The sequence below is a fragment of the Leuciscus leuciscus genome (assembly GCF_965113295.1).
Source record: "Leuciscus leuciscus genome assembly, chromosome: 3".
Lineage (NCBI taxonomy): Eukaryota > Metazoa > Chordata > Actinopteri > Cypriniformes > Leuciscidae > Leuciscus > Leuciscus leuciscus.
In genome coordinates this window covers 1,074,344-1,093,168 of record NC_138727.1, presented here as the reverse complement: position 1 = coordinate 1,093,168, position 18,825 = coordinate 1,074,344, and the positions used below count along the sequence as shown (strand labels likewise).

The window sequence follows — 18,825 nt, the reverse complement described above, 5'->3', positions numbered from 1 at the left end:
CCTGCTGGCCTCACTAACACCTCTTCCAGTAGCAACCTGGTTTTCTCAGGAGGTCTCCCATCCAGGTACTAACCAGGCTCAGCCCTGCTTAGCTTCAGTGGGCAACCAGTCTTGGGCTACAGGGTGACATGGCTGCAGGCCGTGACGGTAAGTGACGGTAACACTATGTTAAAGTGTCCTTGTTACATGTTAACTGTTATTACTATAGTAAGTACATGTAATTATGCATAATTATATGCAACTAACCCATAACCAAATCCTAATCCTACCCTAACCCTATAGTAAGTAAATGTAGTTAATTAATATTACTCAGTACTTTCAGTAATTACACTGTAACAATGACACCTTAAAAAAAAACTTTTTGGATCTGATTGACAGCAGGCCTCACTGATTAGGAGCATGACTGAGCAAATGTTAAAGCCCCCCTGTGGTGTAAATCCAGCTTTTAATGTAGTTTATGTGTCTATGTGGTGTTATTAATATGCTTTAACACAAACCATGTGTAAATTCATAAGTCGACAGCATTACTGAGTATTTCCTCCTTAAAACTGCAGTGAACCAAAGACAGTCTCAAACACACGCTTTGAAATCGCTGGTGTTTCTGACGTCACAAACGACCTTGTAACCAATCAGATCAACGAGTGATCGTCAACCAGTGGATCTCTGAGCTGAGTGAGTGAGTGGAGGTGGGGCTCATTTGCATATTCATAGAACCGCGCATACTAAATGAGGCAAGGGTGTCGAGTTACATTCAAGATATTTTAAGACATGAAGACCTTATTTCAAAGGAGTTTTTTTTTTAAATGTCATTTTGGTGAGTTTTAAGGGATAAAATGATTGCCTACAGGGGGACTTTAAAGAAAACAAGTTGATAAAAAGATTAAATCCAATATATGGTGATAATATTTACATTCATTCATTTCGCAGACACTTTTATCCAAAGCGACTTATAAATAGAAGCAGTGAAACTAACAATAGGACAACAATATGCAAGTGCTGTGACACTTCCCAGTTTAGTCTAACGCAGTAGATGTACTTTTTATTTATTTTTATAAATAGATATAGAATAGAAGAGAAAGTGTTATTAATGGGTCATAATATGAGAGATTTATAAGCTATTTAAAACCAAAGTAGGTGTTTTCAGCACAATGAGCTCGAACACATTGAGTTCCTCAGTGAAGTGTAGTGTACCTGAGTTCCTCAGTGAAGTGTAGTGTACCTGAGTTCCTCAGTGAAGTGTAGTGTACCTGAGTTCCTCAGTGAAGTGTAGTGTACCTGAGTTCCTCTGTGAAGTGTAGTGTACCTGAGTTCCTCAGTGAAGTGTAGTGTACCTGAGTTCCTCAGTGAAGTGTAGTGTACCTGAGTTCCTCAGTGAAGTGTAGTGTACCTGAGTTCCTCAGTGAAGTGTAGTGTACCTGAGTTCCTCAGTGAAGTGTAGAGTACCTGAGTTCCTCAGTGAAGTGTAGTGTACCTGAGTTCCTCTGTGAAGTGTAGTGTACCTGAGTTCCTCAGTGAAGTGTAGTGTACCTGTGTTCCTCAGTGAAGTGTAGTGTACCTGTGTTCCTCAGTGAAGTGTAGTGTACCTGTGTTCCTCAGTGAAGTGTAGTGTACCTGTGTTCCTCAGTGAAGTGTAGTGTACCTGAGTTCCTCTGTGAAGTGTAGTGTACCTGAGTTCCTCAGTGAAGTGTAGTGTACCTGAGTTCCTCAGTGAAGTGTAGTGTACCTGTGTTCCTCAGTGAAGTGTAGTGTACCTGTGTTCCTCAGTGAAGTGTAGTGTACCTGAGTTCCTCAGTGAAGTGTAGTGTACCTGTGTTCCTCAGTGAAGTGTAGTGTACCTGTGTTCCTCAGTGAAGTGTAGTGTAGCTGAGTTCCTCTGTGAAGTGTAGTGTACCTGAGTTCCTCTGTGAAGTGTAGTGTACCTGAGTTCCTCAGTGAAGTGTAGTGTACCTGTGTTCCTCAGTGAAGTGTAGTGTAGCTGAGTTCCTCTGTGAAGTGTAGTGTAGCTGAGTTCCTCTGTGAAGTGTAGTGTACCTGAGTTCCTCAGTGAAGTGTAGTGTACCTGTGTTCCTCAGTGAAGTGTAGTGTAGCTGAGTTCCTCTGTGAAGTGTAGTGTACCTGAGTTCCTCTGTGAAGTGTAGTGTACCTGAGTTCCTCTGTGAAGTGTAGTGTACCTGAGTTCCTCAGTGAAGTGTAGTGTAGCTGAGTTCCTCTGTGAAGTGTAGTGTACCTGAGTTCCTCAGTGAAGTGTAGTGTACCTGAGTTCCTCAGTGAAGTGTAGTGTACCTGAGTTCCTCAGTGAAGTGTAGTGTACCTGAGTTCCTCAGTGAAGTGTAGTGTACCTGAGTTCCTCTGTGAAGTGTAGTGTACCTGAGTTCCTCTGTGAAGTGTAGTGTACCTGAGTTCCTCAGTGAAGTGTAGTGTACCTGAGTTCCTCAGTGAAGTGTAGTGTACCTGAGTTCCTCAGTGAAGTGTAGTGTACCTGAGTTCCTCAGTGAAGTGTAGTGTACCTGAGTTCTTCTGTGAAGTGTAGTGTACCTGAGTTCCTCTGTGAAGTGTAGTGTACCTGAGTTCCTCAGTGAAGTGTAGTGTACCTGAGTTCCTCAGTGAAGTGTAGTGTACCTGAGTTCCTCTGTGAAGTGTAGTGTACCTGAGTTCCTCAGTGAAGTGTAGTGTACCTGAGTTCCTCAGTGAAGTGTAGTGTACCTGAGTTCCTCAGTGAAGTGTAGTGTACCTGAGTTCTTCTGTGAAGTGTAGTGTACCTGAGTTCCTCTGTGAAGTGTAGTGTACCTGAGTTCCTCAGTGAAGTGTAGTGTAGCTGAGTTCCTCTGTGAAGTGTAGTGTACCTGAGTTCCTCAGTGAAGTGTAGTGTACCTGAGTTCCTCAGTGAAGTGTAGTGTACCTGAGTTCCTCAGTGAAGTGTAGTGTAGCTGAGTTCCTCAGTGAAGTGTAGTGTAGCTGAGTTCCTCTGTGAAGTGTAGTGTACCTGAGTTCCTCAGTGAAGTGTAGTGTACCTGAGTTCCTCTGTGAAGTGTAGTGTACCTGAGTTCCTCAGTGAAGTGTAGTGTACCTGAGTTCTCTGGAAACACGGGCTCGATGCCGACGGCATGATCGGACGGGCCGGTGACGTGGGCCGGTTCCCTGAGGTAGATTCCTCTCTGAGACCCTACGGTCACGCTGAAGCCCAGGCCACTGGTGGGCAGAGACACGTGTTGCATGAGGTAGTCGAACGCTCGCTCCACCTGCGCATCACATGAGTTCAGTTTAGTTCAGTTCCTTTATGGTCCACAAACTCTTTCTGTTCTAACGGTTACCGTCAGGTTTTTATCCGATAGCTGTACAAACTCTAAATGCCACATCACATAAATGCTCATTATTATAATTTAATTTTTTTTGTTGCACTGTTTACATTCTGAACCATTTGTTTACATTAGTTTATATTTATATTTTTGGAGTGTGTGTGTGCGTGCGTGTGTGCGTGTGTGTGTGTACTTTTCAAATGAGAGACAAAATTTCGTTGTATAGACAATTCCACCCTAGACAATTTGTGCTTTGCTTTAACAGTCAGAACTTCATATTAAAAGATATAATATTCTGCACAAGATTCTTATGAACACAGATCCGTGAAGACGAGCACGCCCTGTGGTGTCAGTACCTGAATGATGCCGTGACCCTGTGCAAACACTTCGATATCATCCACTTTAAGAGCCGTGTTCTCCAGAGCTCGCCGCACCGCCGGCACTGTGTGACGCACGCCGTTCTGCTTCAAACCTGGCAAACACACACACACACAACTCAGCATTTACAGTACAAATTCATGAGCTAGGGCTGTGCAATATGCATAATATTGTAACTATTGTTCACATTTATGCATTTGGCAGACGCTTTTATCCAAAGCGACTTGCATTGCATCTCAAGCTACACATTTACATTCTCATCAGTTCTTGCTTTCCCTGGGAATCGAACCTGGATAGTTTATAAGCTATTTAACACCAAATGAGGAGTTTTCCACACAATGCAAGGGTTAAGCTCAAACTCTGAGTGAGTTCTAGCACATTCAGTTCCTCTGTGAAGAGTAGTGTGTGCCTGAGTCACACTGTAATATAGCCGATGTCAATGAGCTTGCGACTCAAGGTTTACCGGGGCATTTTCTCCCTTTAGCTGCTCAGTCTTTTGATTTCTTAAAACAGTTCAATAAACAAGTTAACATTTTGAGTTGCATTCTAAACAAAACTATTGTCAGGTTAGTTCTCTTCTGCTTTATTTTGACAATTAGGGGCAGTCATGGCCTAGTGGTTAGGGAGTTGGACTGGTAACCCAAAGGTTGCTGGTTCGATTCCAGAGCCGGTGGGAAATGACTGAGGTGCCCTTGAGCAAGGCACCTAACCCCTAATCGCTCCCCGGGCGCCACACAAAGGCTGCCCGCTGCTCTGGGTGTGTGTATCCACGTTTGCAGTGTGTGTGTGTGTTAACTACTCACTACTCTGCTCCTAATGTGTGTGTATTAACTTGGATGGGTTAAATGCAGAGGTCAAATTCCCGTGTCACTTTCACTTTCACTTCAACAAACATTTCCAAATGAACATTTCTACGCCTTAGAGCGGAACAGTGGAGCTTCGCTACTGAACGAATCCGCCTTTTAAACAAATGAGTTTAATGAATGACTCACTCATTAGTTTTATATATATTGCATTTCATCTTTCAGAATTAAATATTCATTAAAAAAATCTCATAGCATTATTTATGCAGTTGCAAATGCAGTGTAAATTAAGAAAATATTGTCTGATTATCGTTACCGACAATTTTTTTAATTTTGTTGTCAGTATCGCACGCCCCTCAGTCAATATCATTACACCGATCTTCATTTATGTATAACATGATGCAAATGTGTAATTGAAATAAAACTGAACTGCAAATAGTAAAGATTATTACTACATCGAAAACTTCAGTTGCTAAAAAAAAATGTATGAAATAAAATATAAAAAAAATGGTAATACAAGAAAATGCATTTTTATATTATATATATATATATATATATATATATAAGAATAACATTGCATTTTTATATAAAATAATATAAAATTAAATATGAAAAATTTAAAATATACAAATAAAAGTACATTCAAAAAGTGCTAAACCACAAAAATGTCAAATTTAACTGAAATATTAAGATTTTAAAGTAAAATGAAAACATGATATATGATCAGATGTGAAGCGGCGTGTGTCGGCACCTGAGAGCACGAGAGCGATTCCCCCACAGGCGTTGGGCGAGGACATGGAGGTGCCGTTCATGAGCTGTGTGCCGCGGAGCGTCCAGTTGGGAACGGAGGCGATGGCTCCGCCGGGAGCGCTAATGCTAACGCCCAGAGCGCCGTCAGTGCTGGGCCCGCGCGATGACCACGTGTACTGGTTCGGGGGGAGCTTCTCTCTCAGCGAGTATTCAGCCACCATCATGTCAGGCGTCACGTAAGCGCCCACACCTGCACATCAGGGTCATCAGGTCAGAGCTGATTACACATCATCATCATCATCATCATTATTGACATTACATCTCAGCAGCAATGCTGTCGTCAAGTAGGGTGGGGAATCAAAATTCTGGAATCGAATACTTGAGGTCAGGGTACTTGTTTTAAAAGTTACATTTTGATTCCTCTTATCAATTCCTTTGTGAGCATTTCAATATGACTTTAAACAATTCAAGCGTGAGACGACTCGTGTGCACACACACACACACACACACACTCACACACACACACACTCACACACACACACACACTCACACACACACACACACGTGTATCAGTATATCGGATCCGTGCAGCTCTTAAAGTGACAGCACTAATGTTCCTGCTGTTATGTGTCCGTACCGATCACACTGCTGGTGGTTCCTCCGGGACAGCCCACGGTGGACAGACACGGGCCGTTATTCCCAGCGCTCGACACAAACAGAACGTTGTACTTCTGCACCGCCTCCGTGATGACCTCACAGATTCTCCTGAGGAACAAGCAGAGTCGAGGAGATGTTTCAAAGCTTCTCATGCTGGGGTCACACCAAAAGATGTTTACAATCTTAGAAGATTTTCAAAATGTGAGAGACTACAAACATGAGGACAAATAATCCTAGATTTAACCGTTTTGCTCCTATAGTGTGTGTTGTGCAGCGATGTGAAGACGACAACACACAACACAACACACACACGGACGGATTTACAACCAGAGTCCCGACTGTGAAAACGGGAAATCTCGCAAAATCTCTCGAGACTTCAGGATAAACAGGACCTGCGGTTGCCAGATCTCAAGAGCTTAAATCCCCCAATCGGAGGTTTTGAAAATCACATTTCTGATGTTCATATCCATCCTGATAAGATAATCTGTGGAACCATCAACATAATCGGGACTTCATTTAGGATTGTCGGAAGGGGAGCGATCAGATATCTTGTGGTGTGGCCGCAGCGTTAGGAGACTAGCTGTGTGTGTGTGTGTGTGTGTGTGTGTGTGTGTGTGTGTGTGTGTGTGTGTGATCAGAAGCTCACCCTGAGTTTGGCCAGTGCGTCGCCTCGCCGTAACTGTAGTTCACAAGATCACACTTGTAGTTTACGACTTCAATCATCTGAAAAACATAAACAAATATATATATATATAACACAAACAATAAAGCAACTGCGATAGAGTCGCCTTTGTTGACTTGCCACATTTATAAACGTGTGAATGTGATCAAGAGTCTGTATCTGCAGGATAGTTTCTCCTGTCCTTCGTCTCGCTGTGTTTTGGTGAGTTTTAGTGAATGCGTGAATTATCAACATTTCTCTTTAAAATAAAGGACACCCTTGTTTTGATATTTTGTATCTAACGAATGACATTCAGACATATTTAATGTGTCTATTATATTATATCTTTGAGTTTAAAGATAGATGTATTTTATTCATTTTAATCAAATGATATTAATCAAATGTATTCATTTATTTAAATAAAATTTCAAGTATTTGTTTTAATCAAAATAATTAGTTATTTACTTGGTCCAATCTATCTATCTATCTATCTATCTATCTCTCTCTCTATATATATATATATATATATATATATATATATATATATATATATATATGAGAGACACTTTTTTTCTTATTTTTATTTAAATCAATAATGAATTATTTAGTTCTATCAAATTTATTTAATCATTTATTTAACTTTACTCTATAAATGTATTATTTTTATTTATTTAATTAAAACTTATTTTATTTGCTTCTCTTTACATTTTTTTTCTCTAAACATGTCCATGAAACCCAGTTTGAGACAGTTCTTAATGTAATATAACACTAACTTTATATATGATTTTTTAAACTTTTTTTTAACTAACTTTATTTTATTTATTTTTTAATGTAAACTTGAACGAAACTTTGAAATATTGAGATAAAACAAGTCCGACGAAGTACTAAACCTCTAAAACACAAATAAAATAGAAATATATTAAAATAATGACTCAAGACTGAACAAAAAAAAAAAGGAAATTATACAAATAAAAGCTCACTAAAGACACTATAACAGCATGTTAATAACACTAAAGCAGAGATGGGAAGTAACGATGTATGTTACCGTACTCAAGTAGATTTTTCAGATATTTTTACTTTACTATTGTGCCGACTTCTTACTTTTACTCCTTACATTTGACAAAATTGGCTCGTTACTTTAGTTTCAAATAATTTCAGTGGAGTTACCGTTATTATTTTTCAGGTCATCAATAACGTTGATATACGTTGCACTCGACGCAACAAGACGACAGATTCAGTGGCATTAATTCACAGCAAATCCACCCCAGACACACACACACACACACACACACACACACACACACACACACACTGTCCAACACACAACTACGCTATGACACGTTACACTATACAGAAGGTGTGTATACACTAGTTACTCCCGAGTTCTTGAAGGCATTCAGGACAAATCCGTGCACATCTGCAGACCTGAGGGCATACATCACTTGCCATTTTTATGGTCTATTTGCATATCAATAAAGATTTTTTTAATACAATGCACATTGACTTTGTAATTTCTCCAACTTTTATAGCACTTCGTACTAGCTGTCAGTTCATTTCTGGTACGCTGCTGCCATCTACTGGTTCTTAGTTGTAACTCTAAAAGTATGGGGAACTTCTTAATCAATGTCTGTTTAGCAATTCCTATTTTATCCTTTATTTTCTTTCCAGAAGCCGTATTTGAGCACACACACACACACACACACACACACATACATTATAGATTCCTTTAAATGTTTAGGGGAAGATTAAAAAAGAGGAACTGGGTGTGTGAATACTGGAGTCCCAGTCTCTGTCACAGTAACCATATATGTGATGTTTCTATTGGCAGACATCCATTTAAAATGTAGGCGACAGCATATCAAGAACCTTTAGTCCATATCCACTTCAGTTTCCCAGCTTGCACTGAGTGACATTAGTGTGGTCCAGGAAGCTTTGCATAAAAAAATGGTTGTCATTCGCAAGGCTACTTTTACTTTTATACTTTAAGTAAATTTCCACGCCTGTACTTTGTTACATTTACTTGAGTAAGGAAGTTAAATCAGTATTTTTTAACACAAGTATCTGTACCTCTACTTGAGTACGGGAAGTGAGTACTTTGGCCATCTCTGCACTAAAGTAACCCTGCTTCAATAGTTCTTGAGGATGTCACTCGTGATGTGATGATGATTGACAGGTGATTGACAGGTGTCTCTTACAGCTCGTATGAGGCCGGTGCCGGTCTCCATAGTGCTGAGGCGTGTGTCTCCGATCTTCAGCGCCAGGATCTGGGCTCCCGGGGCCACGCCGTTGCGCTCTGGCTCCTCGGGGAAGTGTCCCGCTGCGATGCTGGCCACGTGTGTCCCGTGAGCTCCTGCACACACACACACACACACACACACACAGACATCAGTGTGCAGACTCCTAATCATCATTACACATGCTTTCCTGAATTGTCTCTTTTCTAGAAGATTCTGTAGTGGAAAACGGCATTAAAAATAACCATATATGAGCTTACAATGCCTCGTTTTACCATTCATATCCTCATTATGCATAATCATCCACGTTATATCATGTTTAACGGTGCAAGACATTAGGAGAATATGAGATACGGATGTGCGTCACATTATATTGCTAAGAAACATTTAGTAGCGATCCTTGCCTTGTGTTTGAATAAATAATTAATATAGAATAAAACACATTTCAGAGAAAAGTTCTCTCAATCTTTTCCACTCGCCAAATAGTGATTTTAATTGCTTTATAATTTTAATGGAAACAGAGAGGCCTTATTGTGCATTATTGATCATTATTTGCGTGTAAATATTTCCTCAGAGTACAAGTTCTGCTGTTATCATGCGCTGAGCAAACATTAACACACAGCAAAGTGTTCGACAGCAGCGCATACACTACTAATATTTCTATTTATTACAATATAAAAAAAAATGTAACTTCTCGGTTATGATTTCATTTTATTTAAGTGCTTAACTCCACTAATGAGAAGGGTATATTTAATCTAAATGTGTGTATCAGATGTAAAACCATTCTTTTATGCATTTAAACTGTTATTGTGAACATCACTGTATTTATGATAAGGTTTTCCTTCATCTGCCATCAGATCAACATCGTTGTTGATTCTCCCATCAAGTTTGTTTTTATTAGTGCTGGGCAAAGATTAATCGTATCCAAAATAAAAGTTTGTGTTTACATAATCAATGTGTGTGTACTGTGTGTAATTATTTTGTGTATATATAAATAAACACACATGAACGTATACATTTAAGAAATATTTGCATGTATATACTTATATATGAAGAGTTCAGATGCAAAAGCCTCTAAGTGCCATCTGAAATTTTCTTCTAGAATGGTAATTTTTATCAAGCTTGTATATTTAAGTTCAGTAATTTCACTTAAATGGCAATGAAAGTTACCTATTAATTGTCATTTAAGTGACATTACTGAACTTAAATATACGAACTTGATAAAAATTATCATTTTTATAGGCTTGTATATAATATTTGTATTGAGGCTTTTGCTTCTGAACTCTTCATATATAAGTATATACATGCAAATATTTCTTATATGTATACGTTCATGTGTGTGTATTTATATATACACAAAATAATTACACACAGTACACACACATTGATTATGTAAACACAAACGTTTATCTTGGATGTGATTAATCTTTGCCCAGCATTAGTTATTATAAATCACAACGTATGTGTATCATGAATTAGCGAAGTCTGTTTATTTTTATCCATTTCAAATTCCCCGATCAGGGACAATAAAGTATATTTGATTTGATGTGTGTGAAGTGGTGTCCTGTTCTGTGCGAGGGTTATGAACGAGGCGCGCGTCTCGCTGTCATCAGTCTCACCTCCGCTAGTGACGATACACAGCGTGTTTCCCTCGTCGTAGATGTTCAGCGAGTAGTTGAGCATCTCTGCGGTTCCCAGCGTGGCGTACTCCTGTTTCTCTCGGTACGAGCTCAGGACGGTGCAGGACGACAGCTCTCCGGTCTCAGACGTGTCCACCACAGCCCTGACACACACACACACACACACACACACACACACGTCAAGTGAAGTCACCTTTATTTATACAGCGCTTTAACAATACAGATTGTTTCACAGCAGCTTTACAGTTTAGTTGTTTAGTTGTGTGTGTTCTGACCTCCATGTGACGCCGTCGTGCCACGACACGCAGTCATAAACCGGCCCTGGGTCGCTGTACTTCTTCTCCAGGGTTCCCAACAGCTCCACGTGACACTGTAGCTCCTCCCTCTGCAGTTTCTCCATCTGAACACACACACACATTGATAATTAAAAAAAATGTATGGAATATCGCAGTTTATTGTTATAATTTATCCATGAACATCATTCAGAATCAGAATAAGTTCCTCTTGCAGCATCTCTTCTCTTCTCTTCTCTGATGACAAGGGTGGGGCTATAACCTGTCACTCACATGAGATCAGCCAATAGCAAACCACAACTATCCAATCAATTCCCCACAGACACAATCAAGCCCGCCCACATTTGTTCTTGTTCCAGAAGCGTTTCACTCGGATATACGACACAATAGAGGAGAAAAGACCAGCGCAACTTCACTTTCATGCCAGTTCATCCTTCCCTCGGGTCATTTTGACCCCCTTAGGAATGAATGGAATGCGAGGAATGCTTCAGTACACATAGAAAAACCTAAAAATGCTCAAAATTCTAACTAAAAATGCTAAAACTTTACCAAAAATTTTTTTCTAATGTCTACATGTGTATGTGAATGCACACTGAAGAGAAACTGACTTTAGGACCCAGAGGAACAGCTCATTTACTCCATATAGAGATATAAGCCCATCTAGATCTAGAGTCATGAAATATCATGTCATTTTTTTAGACACACAATGTAAGATATTTAGAGCTGAATTAAAGGAGTTATGCATGAAATTGTGAGTTATTTTGAATTTAAGTAGAAAGAATGTGAGGAATGTGCTTAAATGACTATTTATTTATTGATCAAATCAGTCATTTAAAGGTAAAACTTTTTTTTTTTTAAATGTTGCATTACAAAATAGAAATAATATTATCAAAATGAAATAAAATAAGCTTTCTGGACAAAAAAAAAACGAAGTATAATTTTAGGGCTTCGGGTCATTTTGACCCACGAGAGAAAGATGTGTTACAGAGTGCGAGGGAAAGATGTGTTACAGAGTGCGAGTGAAGGATGTGTTACAGAGTGCGAGGGAAAGATGTGTTACTGAGTGCGAGGGAAAGATGTGTTGCAGAGTGCTACTGAGTGCGAGGGAAGGATGTGCGAGGGAAAGATGTGTTACTGAGTGCGAGGGAAAGATGTGTTACAGAGTGCTACTGAGTGCGAGGGAAGGATGTGCGAGGGAAAGATGTGTTACTGAGTGCGAGGGAAGGATGTGTTACAGAGTGCGAGGGAAAGATGTGTTACTGAGTGCGAGGGAAAGATGTGTTACTGTGTTACTGAGTGCGAGGGAAAGATGTGTTACTGAGTGCGAGGGAAAGATGTGTTACTGAGTGCGAGGGAAAGATGTGTTACTGAGTGCGAGGGAAAGATGTGTTACTGAGTGCGAGGGAAAGATGTGTTACTGAGTGCGAGGGAAAGATGTGTTACTGAGTGCGAGGGAAAGATGTGTTACTGAGTGCGAGGGAAGGATGTGTTACTGAGTGCGAGGGAAGGATGTGTTACTGAGTGCGAGGGAAAGATGTGTTACTGAGTGCGAGGGAAAGATGTGTTACTGAGTGCGAGGGAAGGATGTGTTACTGAGTGCGAGGGAAAGATGTGTTACAGAGTGCTACTGAGTGCGAGGGAAGGATGTGCGAGGGAAAGATGTGTTACTGAGTGCGAGGGAAAGATGTGTTACAGAGTGCGAGGGAAAGATGTGTTACAGAGTGCGAGGGAAAGATGTGTTACAGAGTGCGAGTGAAGGATGTGTTACAAAGTGCGAGGGAAAGATGTGTTACTGAGTGCGAGGGAAAGATGTGTTACTGAGTGCGAGGGAAGGATGTGTTACTGAGTGCGAGGGAAGGATGTGTTACTGAGTGCGAGGGAAAGATGTGTTACTGAGTGCGAGGGAAGGATGTGTTACTGAGTGCGAGGGAAAGATGTGTTACTGAGTGCGAGGGAAAGATGTGTTACTGAGTGCAGTGCGAGGGAAGGATGTGTTACTGAGTGCGAGGGAAAGATGTGTTACAGAGTGCTACTGAGTGCGAGGGAAGGATGTGCGAGGGAAAGATGTGTTACTGAGTGCGAGGGAAAGATGTGTTACAGAGTGCGAGGGAAAGATGTGTTACAGAGTGCGAGTGAAGGATGTGTTACAGAGTGCGAGGGAAAGATGTGTTACTGAGTGCGAGGGAAGGATGTGTTACTGAGTGCGAGGGAAGGATGTGTTACTGAGTGCGAGGGAAAGATGTGTTACTGAGTGCGAGGGAAGGATGTGTTACTGAGTGCGAGGGAAGGATGTGTTACTGAGTGCGAGGGAAGGATGTGTTACTGAGTGCGAGGGAAAGATGTGTTACTGAGTGCGAGGGAAAGATGTGTTACTGAGTGCAAGGGAAGGATGTGTTACAGAGTGCGAGGGAAAGATGTGTTACAGAGTGTGAGGGAAGGATGTGTTACTGAGTGCGAGGGAAAGATGTGTTACAGAGTGCGAGGGAAGGATGTGTTACTGAGTGCGAGGGAAAGATGTGTTACAGATTGCGAGGGAAGGATGTGTTACAGAGTGCAGGGAAAGATGCGTTACTGAGTGCGAGGGAAGGATGTGTTACTGAGTGCGAGGGGAAAGATGTGTTACTGAGTGCGAGGGGAAAGATGTGTTACTGAGTGCGAGGGAAAGATGTGTTACTGAGTGCGAGGGAAAGTTGTGTTACTGAGTGCGAGGGAAAGATGTGTTACTGAGTGCGAGGGAAGGATGTGTTACTGAGTGCGAGGGAAGGATGTGTTACTGAGTGCGAGGGAAAGATGTGTTACTGAGTGCGAGGGAAAGATGTGTTACTGAGTGCGAGGGAAGGATGTGTTACTGAGTGCGAGGGAAAGATGTGTTACAGAGTGCTACTGAGTGCGAGGGAAGGATGTGCGAGGGAAAGATGTGTTACTGAGTGCGAGGGAAAGATGTGTTACAGAGTGCGAGGGAAAGATGTGTTACAGAGTGCGAGGGAAAGATGTGTTACAGAGTGCGAGTGAAGGATGTGTTACAAAGTGCGAGGGAAAGATGTGTTACTGAGTGCGAGGGAAAGATGTGTTACTGAGTGCGAGGGAAGGATGTGTTACTGAGTGCGAGGGAAGGATGTGTTACTGAGTGCGAGGGAAAGATGTGTTACTGAGTGCGAGGGAAGGATGTGTTACTGAGTGCGAGGGAAAGATGTGTTACTGAGTGCGAGGGAAAGATGTGTTACTGAGTGCAGTGCGAGGGAAGGATGTGTTACTGAGTGCGAGGGAAAGATGTGTTACAGAGTGCTACTGAGTGCGAGGGAAGGATGTGCGAGGGAAAGATGTGTTACTGAGTGCGAGGGAAAGATGTGTTACAGAGTGCGAGGGAAAGATGTGTTACAGAGTGCGAGGGAAGGATGTGTTACAGAGTGCGAGGGAAAGATGTGTTACTGAGTGCGAGGGAAGGATGTGTTACTGAGTGCGAGGGAAGGATGTGTTACTGAGTGCGAGGGAAAGATGTGTTACTGAGTGCGAGGGAAGGATGTGTTACTGAGTGCGAGGGAAGGATGTGTTACTGAGTGCGAGGGAAAGATGTGTTACTGAGTGCGAGGGAAAGATGTGTTACTGAGTGCGAGGGAAAGATGTGTTACAGAGTGCGAGGGAAAGATGTGTTACAGAGTGTGAGGGAAGGATGTGTTACTGAGTGCGAGGGAAAGATGTGTTACAGAGTGCGAGGGAAGGATGTGTTACTGAGTGCGAGGGAAAGATGTGTTACAGATTGCGAGGGAAGGATGTGTTACAGAGTGCAGGGAAAGATGCGTTACTGAGTGCGAGGGAAGGATGTGTTACTGAGTGCGAGGGGAAAGATGTGTTACTGAGTGCGAGGGGAAAGATGTGTTACTGAGTGCGAGGGAAAGATGTGTTACAGAGTGCGAGGGAAAGATGTGTTACAGAGTGCGAGGGAAAGATGTGTTACAGAGTGCGAGGGAAAGATGTGTTACTGAGTGTGAGGGAAGGATGTGTTACTGAGTGCGAGGGAAAGATGTGTTACTGAGTGCGAGGGAAAGATGTGTTACTGAGTGCGAGGGAAAGATGTGTTACAGAGTGCGAGGGAAGGATGTGTTACAGAGTGCGAGGGAAAGATGTGTTACAGAGTGCGAGGGAAGGATGTGTTACAGAGTGCGAGGGAAGGATGTGTTACTGAGTGCGAGGGAAAGATGTGTTACAGAGTGCGAGGGAAGGATGTGTTACTGAGTGCGAGGGAAAGATGTGTTACAGAGTGCGAGGGAAGGATGTGTTACAGAGTGCAGGGAAAGATGTGTTACAGAGTGCGAGGGAAGGATGTGTTACAGAGTGCGAGGGAAGGATGAAGGTTAAACGTATCACTCATGTAAGCAGCATCAGTAGAAGAGTCTGACCTGAGAGGGGTTCGGGTGACTCTGGTCGAACTCTTCTATCCTGCGGCTGGCCTCAGCGAGAGCCGATCTGTGCGCCGGGTCCCACAGCTTCTCCTTACGCTCTTTCTGAACCGCACACACGGGAATATCATGTGTGAACATCAGCATCATCATCAGCATGTGTTTGTTTGAGGTTGACACTTACACATGCACACAGGGTCGGGTATCGTTTGAATTTGAATGATTCCGATTCCGATTATCAATTCCTAATTTTGATTCCAAAAATGTAAAAAACTAAAACAAAAAACAAAACAAAAAACTTAGATATCATTCACATTTAGTCTTATTGCAAAATATTTAATTGTAGCGTCATGAACAACAATCAACAGGCTGAAGAACACTTACACAAGGAATGTGGTTTAAGGCTACCATAGAAAAACAAGTATAGCCTAACTAATATAAATGTAAAGCATTATTAAAGACAATAAACACTCAGTAATTAAAAAAGAACAAAAAAAGAATTAGCAATCGCAACAAAAGCTACAACTGAACAAAGATACGATTGAAATTAACAGTGTTTTAAGATTTACAGGCACAGAAACTCTAATCAAATGTAAAATAACACTGCACTTTATTAATAAAATATACATTACAAATATACTTATTCAGTCTAGAACGAGTGAATTTACTCATTGTTTGATGAGTGTTATTATCACGACGGCTGCAGGAATATTAGGCTGATGTCACTTTAAGTAAGAGTTGCCCAATATAGTTACACACGCCTGCACTGAAAACAGCGATTCGTCTTGCGCTTGAATGGTTTAAAGTCATCTTGAAATGCTCAGAGGAATCGAAATTTTAATTTTATGACAAGCATCCGATTCCTGACGTCAAGTACTCGATTCCCAACCCAGCATGCACATGCCATCAGCTCTGCCGAACCATTACCTGTATCCTCTCTTTCAGAGCTTTAGGGAAAAAATCATAAGCGTTCTTTATTCCGATGTGATATTTCCCGGACGGATTCTCCCACTCATCCGGAATCTGAAGAGAAACAGGAAAACCATTAGAGTCACTGAAACACTACATCCACACAGAGGCGGAATCACACAAACACATTCGACTCATATTTCACACTAATAAAAATTAATATTAAATTCTATTATGCATTATTTTAAACCATGCTATTTTTTTTTATTAGTCCAAGAGAATGCTTGGCATTATGTTTAATATTTAAATATATAAATATTATATAATAATAATAATAATAATAATATAATAATATATAATATAATAATAATATAATATATAATAACAATGTTGTTATTATAACAAACTTTAATAACTCGACAAACTTTTTAATCTAGTATTTACTAATATTATAATATAATATATAATATAAATATTTTAATTGATAGTTTTGAATAACCTTCTGAAATATTATTATTGTGCAATAATGGAAATGTGTTCAATTCTGTGTTTGTGTTGACGTGCATGAGCATGTATTTATGGATATGAATATGATATCAGAGCAATTTCCACTCTGTGACAAAACAGACCAAACAAAATCCTAAATAAAGATACATTTTCTTTCTTTTGATTCTAGGGTGAAAAATGAGACCCAAACATGTTATTGATATAGTTTCAGTAACCCGAGCGTCTGAAGTGTGACGGATATGAATATGAGACAGAATAAGAGTGTTTGCTGATCTCACTCTGAGCGTTCGTCCCGTTAGCCCGGTCACGCTCCCGTCCTTCAGCTCCGCCACGCTGGACATGTTCACGTCTCCGCTGCCCGTCGTGTCGATGATGTCCACGATCTTGGGTTTCCCGTCTGTGGTGATCTGACAAATCAAGACAAATCAGATCAGCTTACGTGAAAAGATGCATTTTAAAACTCAGATGTTGAAAGAGCTTGTAGAGAACACATGATCCCTAGTGTTGCTGGATGAGCGTTACATGTGATCGGCTGAGGTGACAGAAACAAGACATGCACGTCACATGATTCCCTCAGTAGTGAACAACTAGAACAGCTGACAGTTGAGTGTGTGTGTGTGTGTGTGTGTGTGTGTGTGTGTGAACAAACAGCTGCTGGATCCTCTTACAGAGATGCTTTAAACAGGGGGAAGAACAGCGTAGAAATGTAAAAAATATTTACATTTAAAAAATGTAAAAAATAAAGAATAAATAATTTTATTAAAAAAATAATAATAAATGTATGCATTTGATTACAAAATTGATTAAAATAAATGAATAAAATTGAATTTGAAAAAATAAGAGCTGTGTAAACTGTAAAAATAAAACAAATAAAACCTATTTTATTAATATAAGTATAATATTATAAGTAAAAGTATAATATATCATATTAATATAATCAAGTTATATATAACTTTAAATAAATAAATAATAAATGAATACTTAAGATTTAAATTAAGTTAGCCCTATAAAAACCTTTGATACACAATTTAAATACATAAATAAAACTAAGAAAAGCAGTGTAAAAAATTTTATATTAAAAATAACATTAAATTAAATTGATAAATGCATATATTTAATATTATAAAAAATATTTATTTAAATAAATAATAAATGAATACATTAGATTTAAATTAATTGAATAAAACATTTGATAAAAAATAAACAAATAAAAATTGATGTACATACAAAATTTAAAAAGCGGAGTAAAAATAATAGAAAATAAGTAACTAAATAAATACATTGATTAGAATGAATGAAATCTGAATGAATATGTGCTATATTTATTTTACTATATTTTAACAATAAAACACATAACACAGTACAACAGTGAGTAGAAGAAGAGAAAACAATCATGTAATACTTTTAATATTTATAATATCAATTTTCTCACAGTGTTATTAACTGGCTGCTTATGTAATGCTGATATTTGGAGGCCTGTGCCCTATCTAGTCAGCATCCTGGAGCAAAGGCTAATCTGCTGTCTATGTAGGTTTGGAAACAGCCATTATCATAGAGAATACAATGTTTCTGTGATGTCTGACATGACTAATTAATTCCACATTAACTTATAATTGTATCTACCAAATCATATACCTCACAAATCCCATAATACATGTCTGAGAAGCTATGGTACAGCCGTGGTGCTTCTCTGTAAGTCATTGCCATTGATGAGGATGACACAGCTTGCCCTTTCAAACACGCCGTTTATGTGTTTTGCAGACTTAATCAGCTTAATTGGCTTCGGATATGTTAGTGCTTCAGTGTTTAAATAATGACACGGGAGTTCCGGTACCGTCCAGTGTCTGTGGCCCCTTAAACGGGAGTAAAACCCAGTGCGGCCTAGTGCTGAGCCGAAGCCGCGGGCTCGATTTACCTGCATGCCCGGGGCCCCTGGGTCCACCCCGGTGTCCAGGATAGCGATGAGCACCCCTCGGCCATCGTACTCCGGGAACTTGGTGAGGAACGAGGCAGCGCCGGTCTCTTTTTTCGGAAGTAGCCCATGGAACGGGAACGGATCTTCAGCGGAATGAACAGACATGACCGTGCAGAACGAGAATGAAAACACACCACGACAGCGACCGCGACGGATCGGTATATTATCGACACAATGTGCGCGAGAACGGAGCGACTTTCTTAAAGGCGCAGTAACACACTCAATCTCAGTCACAACAAACACACTCAATTTCACAGTGGTTTATTATTAACGTACATAATAATGTCACTCATTAATTTATAACCTTATATAGGAATATAAAAGG

General features: G+C 40.2%; 1 protein-coding gene across 3 annotated transcripts in view; it reads right to left on the bottom strand.

Annotated features, from left to right (window-relative positions):
- tpp2 (tripeptidyl peptidase 2) overlaps positions 1–18,705 on the bottom strand; it is a 39,967-nt gene extending 21,262 nt beyond the window's left edge. For 2 of the 3 annotated variants that reach the window (XM_082163757.1, XM_082163758.1), the window contains exons 1-12: positions 18,441–18,705; positions 16,804–16,932; positions 16,037–16,132; positions 15,110–15,214; positions 10,695–10,819; positions 10,399–10,562; positions 8,741–8,895; positions 6,531–6,607; positions 5,865–5,992; positions 5,229–5,477; positions 3,653–3,768; positions 3,068–3,239 (exon numbers count right to left, since the gene is read on the bottom strand). In XM_082163757.1, the coding sequence (XP_082019883.1) occupies positions 3,068–3,239; positions 3,653–3,768; positions 5,229–5,477; positions 5,865–5,992; positions 6,531–6,607; positions 8,741–8,895; positions 10,399–10,562; positions 10,695–10,819; positions 15,110–15,214; positions 16,037–16,132; positions 16,804–16,932; positions 18,441–18,605 (1,681 nt within the window). In that variant the 5' untranslated portion in view covers positions 18,606–18,705. The remainder of the gene's footprint in view (positions 1–3,067; positions 3,240–3,652; positions 3,769–5,228; positions 5,478–5,864; positions 5,993–6,530; positions 6,608–8,740; positions 8,896–10,398; positions 10,563–10,694; positions 10,820–15,109; positions 15,215–16,036; positions 16,133–16,803; positions 16,933–18,440) is intronic. The other variant, XM_082163759.1, reaches the window with a different exon arrangement.
- Between the last annotated feature and the right edge of the window lie 120 nt (positions 18,706–18,825).